The sequence below is a fragment of the Malaclemys terrapin genome, chromosome 10 (genome assembly GCF_027887155.1).
Source record: "Malaclemys terrapin pileata isolate rMalTer1 chromosome 10, rMalTer1.hap1, whole genome shotgun sequence".
Lineage (NCBI taxonomy): Eukaryota > Metazoa > Chordata > Testudines > Emydidae > Malaclemys > Malaclemys terrapin.
In genome coordinates this window covers 38,392,254-38,408,547 of record NC_071514.1, presented here as the reverse complement: position 1 = coordinate 38,408,547, position 16,294 = coordinate 38,392,254, and the positions used below count along the sequence as shown (strand labels likewise).

The 16,294-nt window shown below is 49.3% G+C and overlaps 1 protein-coding gene across 1 annotated transcript in view; it reads right to left on the bottom strand.

Annotated features, from left to right (window-relative positions):
• MAN2C1 (mannosidase alpha class 2C member 1) overlaps nt 1–15,911 on the bottom strand; it is a 35,087-nt gene extending 19,176 nt beyond the window's left edge. Inside the window, 8 exon segments of the mRNA XM_054042217.1 lie at nt 768–878; nt 1,248–1,354; nt 2,763–2,952; nt 3,400–3,577; nt 4,073–4,143; nt 4,751–4,874; nt 6,491–6,616; nt 15,749–15,911. Coding sequence (XP_053898192.1) covers nt 768–878; nt 1,248–1,354; nt 2,763–2,952; nt 3,400–3,577; nt 4,073–4,143; nt 4,751–4,874; nt 6,491–6,616; nt 15,749–15,849 — 1,008 coding nt within the window. The 5' untranslated portion in view covers nt 15,850–15,911.
• Nucleotides 15,912–16,294: the final 383 nt, after the last annotated feature.

The following is a 16,294-nucleotide window of genomic DNA, read 5'->3' as shown; positions in this document are numbered from 1 at the left end:
AGGAGCCGACACCTAAACTCCCCATCAGCTGGACAGAAAGGCCCCCAGAAGGCTGGCTGGTGATCACTCAAAACCATTTCAGACTTTGGGTAAATATAAATGTTTGGAATGCTCTAGTCCTACTGCTGAAGCATTTATATGTGTGTGCGCTTCAGACCTAATAAAAAAGTAGTTTTAGGTAAAAGCACTCTTGTTCGTGCCAATCATTTATCAGATGGAAGAGCTATGTCCCCATTGATTTATTCCTGACACTGCCTGGAGAGAAACAGTTAAGTTGCCACTGCAGAGCTGTGGGTTCTGAAAACCCAGGGTAACAGGGCTGCCCAAGCAAGCATTAGGATTCAAGATGGTATGACTCCCCAAGCTAGGGTCGGGGTTCCACAGGGTAGGGATCCCCAAGGTAGCATTAGGGTTCCAACAGAGAGGGCTCCCCACACTATATTTAGGTTTCCAAAGGGTAGGGGTTACTGTGCTAGGCCCCAACGCCTAGGATTAATGTCCCAAAGGTAGGGGTCCCTGAGCTAGGATAAGGGTTCTAAAGGGTAGTGGTCTTCAGGTACCATTAGTGTTCCAAACGGTAGGGTTAGGGTTACGTTTCCAGAGGGGAGGGATCCCCAGGCTAGGGTCTGGGTTCCAAAACCCCTCCCATGATTTCCCTTGAGGGTCTGAGCAAAAGAATATGTTAAGAGAAGGCATCTGAGACTCAGTAACTGATCTGTTAGAGAGAAGACTCAGAGGGCGATGCAGAAGGGCTGCTGTGATCTTACCATTTCTACCCAGGTGCCACCAACAGGTATGAATCGTCCCTCTTTGGCATAGTCCTGAATCTGAGCGTACAACCCAGGATACCAGTTCCTCACCCACTCAAACTGCTGGGCCTGCAAAGAAGACCGAGCCATAAAGCACCCGGAGACTATTCTAGAGATTATCCAATTTGTCTAAAGCTTCTGGCTCACAGCAGCTGCAAACCTGAATTTTTAGCAGGCATTGGAGCTCAGTGCAAATAGGACTGGTCCCAGACCTGGCAGGACAGCTCTCTGCTGCCAGGTAGGAGGCTTGGGCTGAAATCTGCACCTGGGGTTGGGAGCATGGTAGAAGCAACTTGGAGACCAGGGATAGAGAAGTCCCTTGCATAGCAGCCCCCCTCCCAGCCACTTACCATGCTTCTTCGAATATGCACTAACCTTCCTTTTGTCTTTGCTTCAAGAGTTTTGCTGCCCACCTGGGAGCGGAAGATGACAACTCACCTGCGAGCAGACAAACGTGAACTCCGGGTTCTTCTCCATCAGGCATATGACGGTCACCCAGCTGCGAGCACACTTGCGGATAGACTCCTCGTATGGCCACAGCCAGGCTGCAGGGACAGAAGCAGGCTGAGCTCACTGTGGCCACATGGCCTTTCCATTTTAAATGGCCATTATTTTATATACACACACAGCCTGCCACCTGCCAATGCCCATTCTGTGCTGCCTTCTCCTGGCTGGAAAGACACAGCTGAGCCTTATCACAGCTATGAAAAACGTGTCACAGACCATGAAATCTGGTCTCCCCCGTAAACTTCGATCTTTTGTGTACTTTTACCCTGTACTATATTCTTTTATACTATAGGGCAAAAGTATATACAAGTACATAGCATTTCTCAAATGGGAGGTCACAACCCAAAAGAGGATCTCAAATCTGTTATATAGGGGTTGCAGTATTGCTACCCTTACTTCTATGCTGCCATCAGAGCTGGGTGGCCGGATAGCGGCAGCTGCTTGCCAGACACCAAGGTCTGAATGCAGTGCCGCTGCCAGCGGCAACACAGAAATAAGGATGGCATAGTATGGTTTTGCCACCCTTACTTCTACGCTACTGCTGCTGGTGGCACTGCCTTCAGAGCTGGGTAGCTAGAGAGCAGCGGCTGCTGGCCAGGAATCCAGCTCTGAAGGCTGCGCTGCTCCAGCTATCCAGCTCTGAAGGCAGCCAGAAGTAAGGGTGGCAATACCGCGACCACCCCTACAATAGCTTTGCAACCCTATTTTGGGTTGGGACCCCCAGTTTGAGAAACACTGACTTAAGGGCTTTACAGGTTTGTATTTTGCCGTTTTTCCATACATATTCATGCTTTGTTACAGCTCCGTGAAATTTAAGATTTAAATATCTGAAATCGTGACATTCAAGATTTTTAAAATGCTATGACCGTGAAGTCATAGCTAAGTCCACAAAAATGGACTGTGAATTTGATGTGGCCCTACTCATCCGGGATCCAAGCTGTGCTGCCTTTACAAGAATCAACCACTGCGGGATGTGAAGACATGGGAAAAATCACACTATTAAAATGTCAGTGGATTGAAGCATGGCAGTAAGTCCTGAAGAGTCCTCAGCTCTCGGGGCTGCTGCCTGTCCTGGATACCTCACTTCCTTTTCCCACAATAGCGTGACTAGGGAAAACCCCACTGGGAATTTGAAATCTAGGGGCCAGGCAAAGGAAGTAAGGAATGGGCATGGAAGGCTTTGACATGCCCCTTTGTAAAGGATGCCTTCCAGCCCTGTGGTAAGTCACCATCTCCAGCCAGGCTGAAACGGCTACATACATTTTGTAGCTGATAACTGAGATTTCCCTGTCCCTTCCCCTAGAGGCTCAGAGCATCACTTCTACAGAACACTCAGTGCCTGCTCAGCTGAGAACTGCTCCCCTCTGGCAGTACCCAACATCAATGGCCAGCCCTAACCACCCACAGGCCTTTCAGTAAGCACGCATCCCCTGGACCCATTCTTACCAGAATCGATGTGGCAGTGGCCCATAGCATGGATGGTGTGCTGGCTCTCGCCATTCTTCTGGCTGAAGATGGAAGAGGCGAGGTGACGCACTGCAGGGAAGGTACAGGAGTCCGTGACATCAAGCAGGTTAACCATCTGATTGGCCACGTACAGTGCCTGGAAGCTCCGCTGGTTTTCCTCCCCAAGGAGCTGAGGGAGGGCAAGAGTGAGAAGAGAGAGACACTTAGCTCAGCAACTCTCATATTGGACAGGTTGAGAGTCTATACGAGGTGACGGATAGCACACTGAACTGCTGCACATGTGGACAGCCCATTAGCTGTGTCCTACCAACTTCCCACCTCTCTACCAATGACACGTGTAGCCTGAGGCAATATAGACGCAGAGGTGGTGTTTCCTTCCCCTAGTGTACGAATTTCGCTTTTTTGGAACTCAGAGGCTGCAGTTGTTAGCTGGCATGATGAGACAAAGGAGACACTTCCAGTTGTACACAAGCTACAATGGCAAATGCTTACTCTTTCAGGTCTTTTTGGTAGAGCTGGGGGAAAGAGGCCAAATCAAGGGAAAGTCATGAAAAAAGGAAGAGGAGGGAAGTAGAGGAGCTGGAGAATAAAAGAGACAGCGGACTAAAGTATTTACCTTGGCCATGTCTACTAGTATCTCAAAATCTACCAGCAGCTCATGGACATCCCTGTTAAAGACCACAAGCTCTGCCTTGTTCAGGGTGAACTTCTTGTCAGGGTCAGGAGGTGCAATCAGGCTGCCTTTTCCAGCCCCAAAGAGACCATTGCAGGCAACTTCCACGTAGACAGTCAGACTGTAGAAATGAGAAAAATGGAAACAGAAGTCACCAGAGATCAGTGAGCAACTCACTGTGTTCTCTGCGTAGTGACTAGGAAACAAGATCTGCCAAAAGCACAGGAACAGTCGGACCGGGCCAGGCCAGTGGCCTGTCTAGTCTGGTATCCTGTCTCTAATGGTGGCCAGTGCTTCAGAGACAGACATATTACACCTACCTAACTGTGCAACACTATCCCACATGGGACAAATTTCTTCCTGATCCTAGCTAGTGAGTAACTCACACCCTGAAGCACAGCAATCAATAAACCTTGTCATTGTATCCTGCCTGATGTTACCTCACGAGCTGAGCAGCCAATAGGTGACAATGCTGCATCACTGGTCCTCACAGCTCTGAGCAGAGAGGCCTGGGCACTTTCCCTGTGTGGTGTGGCTGTGCCAAGAGTACCTCATAGGCCCTCCAACCAGTGCAGGGTGGGGGTTTCCCTGAATTTCAGCAAGCATCAATGCTCACCTGTGAGGCTCCGTCTCCTTGAGGCCATCTGTCAGGATATAGCTGGTCTTCTCCCCTTCTTTAGTCAAACCCTGTGTGTCATGACAGGGAGGAGGGACATTAAAATAGCTCCATGACAACACTCACATCAGAGATGTTAACACAGGTTCAATGGGAACAGCTGCCATTCTGCATCACTAACCCATGACTTGTTGATACATATCCGCAGAGGGGCCCCTTCTGACACATGGCAGATTACCATGGAGTTGTGCGTACTGAGATTGTGCTCACTGTTTGCCTATGGAACTAGTACAAAGACCATTTGCAGCACCCTGCTGAATGAAGATTTTGCTCAAACTCCCTAGGACATGTCTCCATGCCCCATCAAACACACACGAAAAACATCATGGAAAGGGTCGGCTTCTCCTGGAGAGCTGCTGCAACCCCAGCATTAATACCAATCCCATGGGTATTCCATGCCACAGACCAACGGTCAGGAATATTGGATTAAAAACCTCACAAAACAGGGAAGTGCTATATAATTAGAGGAAATTAAAATCCAGTCTGATTCAAACCATGTAACAAATGGCAGGGAATTCGGGGCTGAGACAGGACATGTCATGGAAACAGCATTGATTGCAGCACTGCCTACGACGTACTTCATAAAAATCTAGCATTGGCACAGGCACTTCCTCTTACCTGAACCGGCTGCGCATCCCTCCACACCATCCCTTCCCCATCGCTTTCCCACAGGAGATGCACTTCCTTCCCCGCCCATTCTCCGGGGATGCTAAGCTCCACTTTAAACCAGCAGGTCCACCACCTAAAAATGACAGGCACATACACTTCTGAACTGATGTTGAGCCATTAATGATTAAGCATTTCCCTATGAAAGGTTAACATGCACAAGACACTATACAGCCTCAGCAGAATCTCTAAGGAGGTCTGTGGGGAAATCACGTGGTATGTACAGACACCAATGCACAAACACACAGGAAACAATCCCTCCAGGGCTTGCTTTTATTTTTTCCTAAGAGTGAAAGATGCTCAATTGACAGCCCCATAAACAGAGATCTGCTCTGTATAGATCAGGTACGATAGGGCATGGTCAGCAGCAGTACAAGTACGCTCAGCCTCCACCCATACACATCAAGCCAGACCCGCCAGGAACATCGACAGGCAGTTTGTTCTCCATGGCTCATTCAGTCAGAAGATCATCAAGGGGGGAAAGTTTAGAGGCGCTTTTACAGTACAGACACCTGTTGCCTAGGAACTGGATTGAGACACCCACACATTCCACCCAGGTCCCAAAGAGCCAGGGCATCTCAGACAGCTGTTGGGTGGATCAGGCAGCTAGCTAGCAGTAGTTTGACCTGCTCTCTCAGAGAAATCAGGACACTGAGATCAGCTCTCTTTTCCACAGCATTCCCCAGTGCAGCAGGGCTTGGCAGTGTTGTAGGTGGCAATTCCATGAGGACAAAGGAGCTGCCATGCTGGAAGCAGAAGAGGTGCACGAAGGGGGTCTCACATTACCAGCATGGAACGAGACTAGAGAAAATTGTGACTGCAGGGATAGAGCAGCTACCCACCAGGCAAAGAAAAGGCCTCAGAAGGGGAGAAAAGGGATGAAATAAACCCTATTTCATGAAGGCCCAAGTCTCAAAGATCCACTCCCCGCACCTCCATAGCCTAACATGAAGTATTCCACAGGGACTGCTGTCATGGGAGTCAAGTTGAAGGAGAGGGGCTCAGGATGGACAGAGACAGGTAATTAGCTTCCAGAGATTTTGGGTCAAGTTTTAGTCTGGAGTTTACTTTTATAACCAAATTACAAGCACCCAAGAAACAGGTATTTATGATACCTCCTTTAACTGCCCCAGCATTATCACAGGCCTTCTGTTCTGCCTGGAGATTTGCCGATAGGTCCAACACATAAATCAAAATCAAAGTTCTAAACATGGAGCTGAAAGAATCCAAAAGAGTGAGGTAGATGGCTGAACAAAGAGATTTCAGAGTGCCTGGCTCGCAGTCTAGTCCTGCCTCTGACACTGACTTGTCATGCAGCCTCAGTCAAGTTACTTAACTCCTCCGTCCCTCAGTTTCTCCCCAAATGTAAAATAGGAAGGATTATATATCTTCTGTCCTACTTCATCCGGGGTTTGTGAGGATTAGCTAATATGCATACAAGTAACCTGAAGTTAAAGTGCAAAAGATATCTTTAGGTGTAGAAAAAAAATAAGTTGTATACACACAGATGTTGCACACAGTCCTACTGATTAATCTGCAGCACCTGGGGAGTAAAGATGGAATCTCACACACAGAGCTCATTGTGTCCCTCAAGGGGAAAAACAATAGCGACTTCACATCACTTCCTCATTTAAATAAATGGCAGTTAAAAATCAATTCACATCACTTTGTTCCTCTAAGGCTGGTACTTACGTGGGTCCAAAGGAGTCCCCAACTTTCGTAGGTCTGAATTCTTGTCTGACAGCTTCATCATGTGGGATTCGCTGAGGGGTCTGGAAGCAGGAGAGAGACACCAGGGGGCAGGTGTCCCCGAACAGCCTGCAGTAAAGATGACAGGCAATAAAGCCAATCACCCCAAGGTACGAGGATTTTTTTAAATTAATTAATTAATGGAGATATCCCGTCTCCTAGAACTGGAAGGGACCTTGAAAGGTCATCGAGTCCAGCCCCCTGCCTTCACTAGCAGGACCAAGTACTGGTTTTGCCCCAGATCCCCAAGTGGCCCCCTCAAGGATTGAACTCATAACCCTGGGTTTAGCAGGCCAATGCTCAAACCACTGAGCTATCCCTCCCCACCCCTATCTGTCTCCCAATCTCCCGATGAAGGCTAAAGCTTTGTCACGCTTGGTTTTTCCCCAGTGGTTCACCATTGCAGAAACATTCAGTTTAAAAAACCCCCAATGTTTTAAAAAACTAACAATCCTGTTTCTTGTTAGCCTGACAATAAACCTGGGTGCCCAGCGTGGCATGTGGTCACCATCAGCAGCAGAACACCTGTATCTGCCTTGTATATTTTCACTATCACAAGTGCCAAGCCATGGAGATTTTCTTTGTTCCCACAAATCACACAATCATAGAAATGTACGGCTGGAAAGGACCTCTAGCCCAGCCTCCTGTGCTGAGATAGGACCAAGTAAACCTAGAAGACCATCCCTGACAGGTCTTTGTCCAAGGTGTTCTTAAAAAACCTCCAGTGATGGGGATTCCACAACCTCTCTAGGTTACCTGTTCCAGAGCTTAACTATCCTTATAATTAGAAAATTTTTCCTGGTGTCCATCCTAAATCTCCCTTGCTTCAAATTAAGCCCGTTACTTCTTGTCCTATCTTTAGTGGATGTGGAGAACAATTGATCACCATCCTCTTCATAACAATGTTTCCCTTTTGTTCTTTTCTATTTAAATGATAGGAGCCCCCATTCAAAGCATTACAAATACCTTTGCAAGCAAAGGTTACAGCAGTATTCCCCATATTAGCACTGGATGAAGCTATGACAATCTACACCAGCTGAGGATCTGTCCCTAAGTGTACTCACATGAACTACATATAGCGATACCATGGTACAGTTATCTACTTGTACAGATTTTACAGACACTAGCTGAGCAGTAATAGTCACATTATGATTTAAAGCATCAAGAGGAAATTTATAGTCCAGACAGAAATTCCACTCCTGAAGCAGCAGAGTGACATAGTCTTAGGCCTGGTCTACAACTACGATGTTAGGTCGAAATTAGCAGTGTTACCTCGATTTAAGCCTGGACCCGTCCACACGACGAAGCCCTTTTTTTCGACTTAAAGGGCTCTTTAAATCGATTTCTTTAATCCACCTCCAACGAGGGAATTAGCGCTGAAACCGGCCTTTTCGGGTCGGATTTGGGGTAGTGGGGATGCAATTCGACGGTATTGGTCTCCGGGAGCTATCCCAGAGTGCTCCATTGTGACCGCTCTGCACAGCACTCTCAATTCAGATGCACTGGCCAGGCAGACAGGAAAAGGCCCGCGAAATTTTGAATTTCCTGTTTGCCCAGCGTGGTGGAGAGCCCAGATGAACACGCAGAGCTCATCAGTACAGGTAACAATGATGGAGTCCCAGGATCGCAAAAGAGCTCCAGCATGGACCGAACGGGAGGTACAGGATCTGCTCGCCATATAGGGAGACGAATCAGTGCTAGCTGAACTCCGTAGCAGTAAACGAAATGCCAAAACATTTGAAAAAGTCTCAAAGGGCATGAAGGACAGAGGCCATAACAGGGACGCACAGCAGTGCCGCGTGAAAATTAAGGAGCTAAGGCAAGCCTACCACAAAACCAGAGAGGCAAACGGAAGGTCTGGGGCAGAGCTGCAGACATGCCACTTCTACGCTGAGCTACATGCCATGTTAGGGGGTGCAGCCACCAGTAACCCAACCCTGTGCTTTCACTCTGTCAATGGAGAATCACGGAACACGGAAGCGGGTTTTGGGGATGAGGAAGATGATGATGAAGACATTGAAGATAGCTCACAGCAAGGAAGTGGAGAAACCGGTTTCCCCAACAGCCAGGATATGTTTTTCACCCTGGACCTGGAACCAGTAACCCCCGAACCCATCCAAGGCATGCTCCCAAACCCTGAGGGCACACAAGGCAACTCTGGTGAGTGTACCTTTGTAAATATTACACATGGTTTAAAAGCAAGCATGTTTAATGATTCATTTGCCCTAGCATTCGCGGCCAGTACAGTTACTGAAAAAGTCTGTTAATGTGTATGGGGATGGAGCGGAAATCCTCCAGGGACATCTCCAGAAAGCTCTCCTTGATGTACTCCCAAAGCCTTTGCAAAAGGTTTCTGGGGAGGGCTGCCTTATTCCGTCCTCCATGGTAAGACGCTTTACCACGCCAGGCCAGTAGCACGTAGTCTGGAATCATTGCATAACAAAGCATGGCAGCGTACGGTCCCGGTGTTTGCTGGCATGCAGACAACATCCATTCCTTATCTCTCTGTTATCCTCAGGCGAGGGATATCATTCACGGTCACCTGGTTGAAATAGGGTGATTTTATTAAGGGGACGTTCAGAGGTGCCCGTTCCTGCTCTGCTGAACAGAAATGTTCCCCGCTGTGGGTGTGGGGGGGAAGGAAGGGGGTTAGTTGGGTTTGTGCTGCATGTTAACCCGGAAACCGCAGCCCCTCCTTTTACACTGCAAACCCATTTTAAATGGCCAACCCAACGGCCGCTTGGTATGGGAAATGAGGGCGCTGCTGTTTGAAACCATTCCCACATGTTATGAAGGTTAAAAAAGCCAAAAGACTGTGGCTTACCATGGCTGCCTGCAAGCCGAATTCTGTTGCCTGGCACTGTGTGAGTGATCTCACACACCAAACCGGCAGGCCCTCAATATAAGAGGAAAAATGCGACCTTGTAACGAAAGCACATGTGCTGTGTAATGTGAACAGCAAGATTTAACGTTAAAGAGTGTATCCATTGTTCTCTAAAATGTGTCTTTTTAACTACCACCTCTCCCTTCTCCTCCACCAGCTGCAAATGTTTCTCCTTCACAGAGGCTAGTGAAGATTAGAAGGCGAAAAAGGCGCACTCGGGATGACATGTTCTCGGAGCTCCAGATGTCCTCCCACGCAGACAGAGCACAGCCGAAAGCGTGGAGGCAGACAATGTCAGAGTGTAGGAAAACACAATATGAACGCGAGGAGAGGTGGCGGGCTGAAGAGAGCAAGTGGCGGGCTGAAGAGGATAGGTGGCATCAGCTTGCTGACAGAAGGCAAGAGTCGATATTCCGGCAGCCAGAGCATCAAACTGATATGCTCCAGCACATGGTTGGGCTGCAGGAAAGGCAGCAGGATTACAGACTGCCGCTACAGCCCCTGTGTAACCAACAGCCCTTCTCCCCAAGTTCCATTGCCTCCTCACCCAGATGCCCAAGAATGCAGTGGGGGGGCCTCCAGCCACCCAGCCACTCCACCCCAGAGGATTGTCCAAGCAACAGAAGGCTGGCCTTCAATAAGTTTTAAAGTGCAGTGTGTCCTTGTCCTTATCTCCTCCCCCACCCCACCCGACGCTTCCCTCCTCCTCCACCCCTCCCAGGCTACCTTGGCAGTTATCTCCCTATTTGTGTGATGAATTCATAAAGAATGCATGAATATGAAGTAACAATGACTTTATTGCCTCTGCAAGCAGTGATCGAAGGGGAGAGTGGTTAGCTTACAGGGAAGTAGAGTGAACCGGGGGGGGAGGGGGGGGAAAGAGAGGGGAGTTCATCAAGGAGAAACAAACAGAACTTTCACACCGTAGCCTGGCCAGTCATGAAACTGGTTTTCAGAGCTTCTCTGATGCGCACCACGCCCTGCTGTGCTCTTCTAACCGCCCTAGTGTCTGGCTGCATGTAATCAGCAGCCAGGCAATTTGCCTCAACCTCCCACCCAGCCATAAATGTCTCCCCCTTACTCTCACAGATATTGTGGAGCGCACATCAAGTAGTAATAACAATGGGAATATTGGTTTCGCTGAGGTCTATGCGAGTCAGTAAACTGCGCCAGCGCGCTTTTAAACGTCCAAATGCACATTCTACTACCATTCTGCACTTGCTCAGCCTATAGTTGAACAGGTCCTGACTACTGTCCAGGCTGCCTGTGTATGGCTTCATGAGCCATGGCATTAAGGGGTAGGCTGGGTCCCCAAGGATAGCTATAGGCATTTCAACATCCCCAACGGTTATTTTCTGGTCTGGGAAGAAAGTCCCTTCCTGCAGCTTTTGAAACAGACCAGAGTTCCTGAAGACGCGAGCATCATGTACCTTTCCCGGCCATCCCATGTTGATGTTAGTGAAACGTCCCTTGTGATCCACCAGTGCTTGCAGCAGCATTGAAAAGTACCCCTTGCGGTTTATGTACTCGCTGGCTTGGTGCTCTGGTGCCAAGATAGGGATACGGGTTCCGTCTATCGCCCCACCACAGTTAGGGAATCCCATTGCAGCAAAGCCATCCACTATGACCTGCACATTTCCCAGAGTCACTACCCTTGATCCGGCAGCTCTTTGATTGCGTTGGCTACTTGGATCACAGCAGCCCCCACAGTAGATTTACCCACTCCAAATTGATTCCCGACTGACCGGTAGCTGTCTGGCGTTGCAAGCTTCCACAGGGCTATCGCCACTCACTTCTCAACTGTGAGGGCTGCTCTCAACTTGGTATTCTGGTGCTTCAGGGCAGGGGAAAGCAAGTCACAAAGTTCCATGAAAGTGCCCTTACGCATGCGAAAGTTTCACAGCCACTGGGAATCGTCCCACACCTGCAACACTATGCGGTCCCACCAGTCTGTGCTTGTTTCCCTGGCCCAGAATCAGCGTTCCATGGCATGAACCTGCCCCATTAACACCATGATTTGCACATTGCTGGGGCCCGTACTTTGTGAGAGGTCTATGTCCATGTCTGTTTCCTCATCACTCTCGTCGCCGCGCTGCCATCGCCTCCTCATCTCATAGACTCATAGACTTTAAGGTCAGAAGGGACCATTATGATCATCTGGTCTGACCCCCTGCATGCTGCAGGCCACAAGACCCTTCCCTGGACTCTGCTGTTGAAGTCCCCAATCCTGTGTTTTAGTGACTTCAATTGGCAGAGACCCTCCTGCTAGTGATCCCTGCCCCATGCTGCGGAGGAAGGCGAAAAACCTCCAGAGGCTCAGCCAATCTACCCTGGAGGAAAATTCCTTCCCGACCCCAAATATGGTGATCAGTAAGACCCCGAGCATGTAGGCAAGAGTCTCTAGCCTGACCCTTGTTGGCCATTATACTATTTACGTACCATCGCTTGGTTTTCCTTGGCTACTATGTTTTACCATTAAACCATTCCCTCCATAAACTTATCTAACTTAATCTTAAAACCAGACAGGTCCGTCACCCCCACCGTTTCCCTCGGAAGGCCATTCCAATATTTCACCCCTCTGACGGTCAGAAACCTTCGTCTAATTTCAAGCCTGAACTTCCCCACGGCCAGTTTATATCCATTCGTTCTCGTGTCCACATTAGTACTAAGCTGGAATAATTCCTCTCCCTCCCTTGTATTTATCCCTCTGATATATTTAAAGATAGCAATCATATCCCCCCTCAGCCTTCGCTTTGTCAGACTAAACAACCCAAGCTCCTCTAGTCTCTTTTCATACGACAGGTTTTCCATTCCTCTGATCATCCTAGTCGCCCTTCTCTGCACCCGTTCCAGTTTGAGTTCATCTTTTTTAAACATGGGAGACCAGAACTGCACACAGTACTCCAAATGAGGTCTCACCAGCACCTTATACAACGGAAGCAGGACCTCTTTATCCCTACTAGATATACCTCGCCTAATGCATCCCAAGACCGCATTGGCTTTTTTCACCGCCACGTCACATTGTCGACTCATAGTCATCCTGCGGTCTACAAGGACCCCTAGGTCCTTCTCCTCTTCCGTTACTTCTAACCAATGCGTCCCCATCTTGTAACTAAAATTGTTATTAGTCATCCCCAAGTGCATCACCTTACACTTATCACTATTAAATTTCATCCTATTTCTGATACTCCAATTCACAAGCTCATTCAAGTCACCCTGCAGAATATCCCTATCCTCCTCCGAATTTGCAACTCCTCCCACCTTCATATCATCCGCAAACTTTATCAGCCCACTCTTGCAATCGGTTCCGAGGTCAGTTATAAATAGATTAAATAAAATGGGTCCCAAAACCGAACCTTGAGGCACTCCACTAGTAACCTCCCTCCAACCCGACAGTTCACCCTTTAATACGACCCGCTGCATTCTCCCCATTAACCAATTCCTTATCCACCTCTGGATTTTCATATCGATCCCCATGTTTTCCAGTTTAACCAATAATTCCTCATGGGGTACAGTATCAAACGCTTTACTGAAATCCAGGTATATTAGGTCCACCGCATTTCCCTTATCTAATAAGTCCGTTACTTTCTCAAAGAAGGAGATCAGATTCGTTTGGCACGATCTGCCCTTCGTAAAACCATGTTGTAATTTATCGCAATTGCCATTAACCTCAAGGTCCTCAACTAGTTTCTCTTTCAGAATCTTCTCCAGCACCTTGCACACTACAGATGTTAAACTAACAGGTCTGTAGTTACCTGGATCACTTTTTTTCCCTTTCTTGAAAATAGGAACCACGTTGGTTATTCTCCAGTCTAATGGGACCACCCCCGAGTTTACAGATTCATTAAATATTATCGCTAATGGGCCTGCTATTTCCCGTGCCAATTCCTTCAATATTCTTGGATGAAGATCGTCCGGTCCTCCCGACTTAGTCCCATTAAGGCGTTCAAGTTTTGTTTCTACCTCGGATACGGTAATCCCCCATCCTGTATGCCCCTCTGTAATGGTGCTAGTATCCCTAATACCTTCATTGGCCTCATTAAACACAGATGCAAAATATTCATTGAGATATCTAGGTTGGATATTAGGAAACACTATTTCACTAGTAGGGTGGTGAAGCACTGGAATGCGTTACCTAGGGAGGTGGTGGAATCTCCTTCCTTGGAGGTTTTTAAGGCCCAGCTCGACAAAGCCCTGGCTGGGATGATTTAGTTGGGAATTGGTCCTGCTTTGAGCAGGGGGTTGGACCAGATGACCTCCTGGGGTCCCTTCCAATCCTGATATTCTATGATTCTATGATATTGCGCCATGCCTAGATTATCTTTAATCTCCTCTCCGGCTATAGTCTTCAGAGGTCCCACTTCTTCTTTCTTTGCTTTCTTCCTATTTATATGGCTGTAAAACCTTTTACTATTGCTTTTAATTCCCCTCGCTAGGTCCAACTCTACACGGCCTTTGGCCTTTCTCACTCTCTCTCTACATTCTCTGACTTCACTAAGGTAAGTTTCCTTACTGATCCCTCCCCTCTTCCACTCTTCGTACGCTTTCTGTTTTTTCCTAATCGCCCCTTTGAGTCGGTCGCTCATCCAGCTCGGTCTAAATCTCTTGCTTAGTAATCTTTTTCCCTTTTTGGGGATACAGGCCTCTGACAGCTCATGCATCTTTAATTTAAAGTAATCCCAGGCTTCTTCTGCCTTTAGATCCATTAATACCTTTGCCCAATCCACCTCCCTTACCAGTCCCCTTAATTTGTTAAAATTGGCCTTTTTAAAATTATAAACCCTAGTCTTTGACTTAATTCTGTTACTCCTTCCATTTAGTTTAAACCGAATTAGCTCATGATCACTGGAGCCCAAGTTGTCCCCTACTACCCTGTTTCCCCGAAAATAAGCCAGTGTCTTATATTAATTTTTGCTCCCAAAGATGCGCTAGGTCTTATTTTCAGGGGATGTCTTATTTTTCAGAAATGAAAAATGCCTTATTATCGGTGGATGCCTTATTATCGGGGAGGTCTTATTATCGGGGGGATGCCTTATATTACAACGAGAGGCAAAACTGTAAGTAGGCCTTATTTTCGGAGGATGTCTTATTTTCGGGGAAACAGGGTACCACTTCCTCAACGAGGTCCTCACTACTAACCAGAATCAAATCTAAAATGGCCTCCCCCCTCGTCGGTTCAGCTACCACTTGATGAAGGAATTGATCAGCAAGCACATCTAGGAACATCTGAGCCCTATTATTGCTACTAGAACCAGGCTGATTTTGCCTTGGCAGGTTCTGGTCCTGCATATACTCCAGGATAATGCGCGTGGTGTTTAAAGTGCTCATAATTGCTGTGATGATCTGAGCGGGCTCCATGATCCCAGTGCTATGGCGTCTGGGCTGAAAAAAGGCGCAAAACGATTGTCTGCCGTTGCTACGCAGAAGCCCCATTAACTTCAATGAGGCTCAGTCTCCACGCTGGGGTCCTCCTGAGCAGAGCCAGTTGCAGGAGCAAGGATTTACGTGACAGATGCCAGGAACAGATGCAGTCATGGTAGGGTCTACGAAAATAGTATTTTTGTTTAACTATGTGAGAGCTAAATAACATGAAGATTGCGGTGCTGGTAAGACAGATGGGTCTGTGAGAGGATCTCTGTTATGAGTGCTCCACAGGGTGAAAAGGAGAACCTCCTCCTACATTGTGAGAAACCCAAAAGAATTGTCAGAATGGGAGAGAAAGAAGCAGCAAACCTGAAACTGACCAGCCTACCTGCAGATTGAAACAGCAAAGGGGAAAGAAAGAGCAGCAGCTTTTGATTTTTAAAGCCTTTAATTTTAAACGCACAATAAAGGATCTTACAAGTATCCCTTCGCACACCCAGACAACCCAAGCCTGCTCCAAGCTTTCAGAGCAGTGACACCCCTCCCGATCGCCCCCCTCCCAGGGGCACGGCTGGAGTCACTGCGACTCTCAGGCAGACCCACAGCCGGGCCAGCAGGAACCAGGGGCCGGGGGCGGCTCGGGTCCCCGCCGGCCAGCGGGACTCGCTCTGCCGCTCGCTCGCTCGCGCGCGCCCCCGCCAGCGTCCCGATCCAGCCCCGCGCCCACCTCGGTCCTGGCACGCCGGGCCGGGCCGGGCCGCTCCAGGCACGGGGGGGGAGGAGCTAAAAGTGACGGCGCTGAGTGGGGGAGGGGGGCAAGCCCCGCCGCAGGGGCTGGGGGCGGCCGGACCCTGCCCCGAGCGGGAGCGCAGGCCCGGCCCGGGGGACGCCCGCGGGCCGCTGTTTCCCGCCCGGAGGGGGCGGAACTCGCGGCGGACCGATCCGGCTCCCACCTGCCCCGGAGGTTGCAGTCAGGGAAGCAGTGCTCGGAGAGCAACTTCTCGGCCCGCTCCAGCGCGGTGCGCCGGCGCTTCAGCACCAGGGACCCGGCCATGGCCCCGCGGAGCAGCTCGGACACGGGCCGAGCCACAACTCCGGAGCCCGGCAACGGGGAGCCTGTACCTGTGGGCTACTGCGCATGTGCGGGGCCGGCGGGGTACGGTGGGGAGTGAGCGCCCCGGGGGCGGGGCCTGGGTCCCGCCTCTCCCTGTCGCCAAGCAACGGGCAATCCGGATCCGCCTCCGCTCCCCTGTCCCAGATTCCTGGCCCGGGTTCCCCCTGCAGACGCTGCGGGGAGAGAGCAGGACGCACACCCCTGTGGGGTGCCTCACACTGCTCTGGGGAAGGTTCCCCCAGGCCCAGCTGTCAGGGCTGGCCTTATAGATTCATAGATTCTAGGACTGGAAGGGACCTCGAGAGGTCATCGAGTCCAGTCCCCTGCCCGCATGGCAGGACCAAATACTGTCTAGACCATCCCTGATAGACATTTATCTAACCTA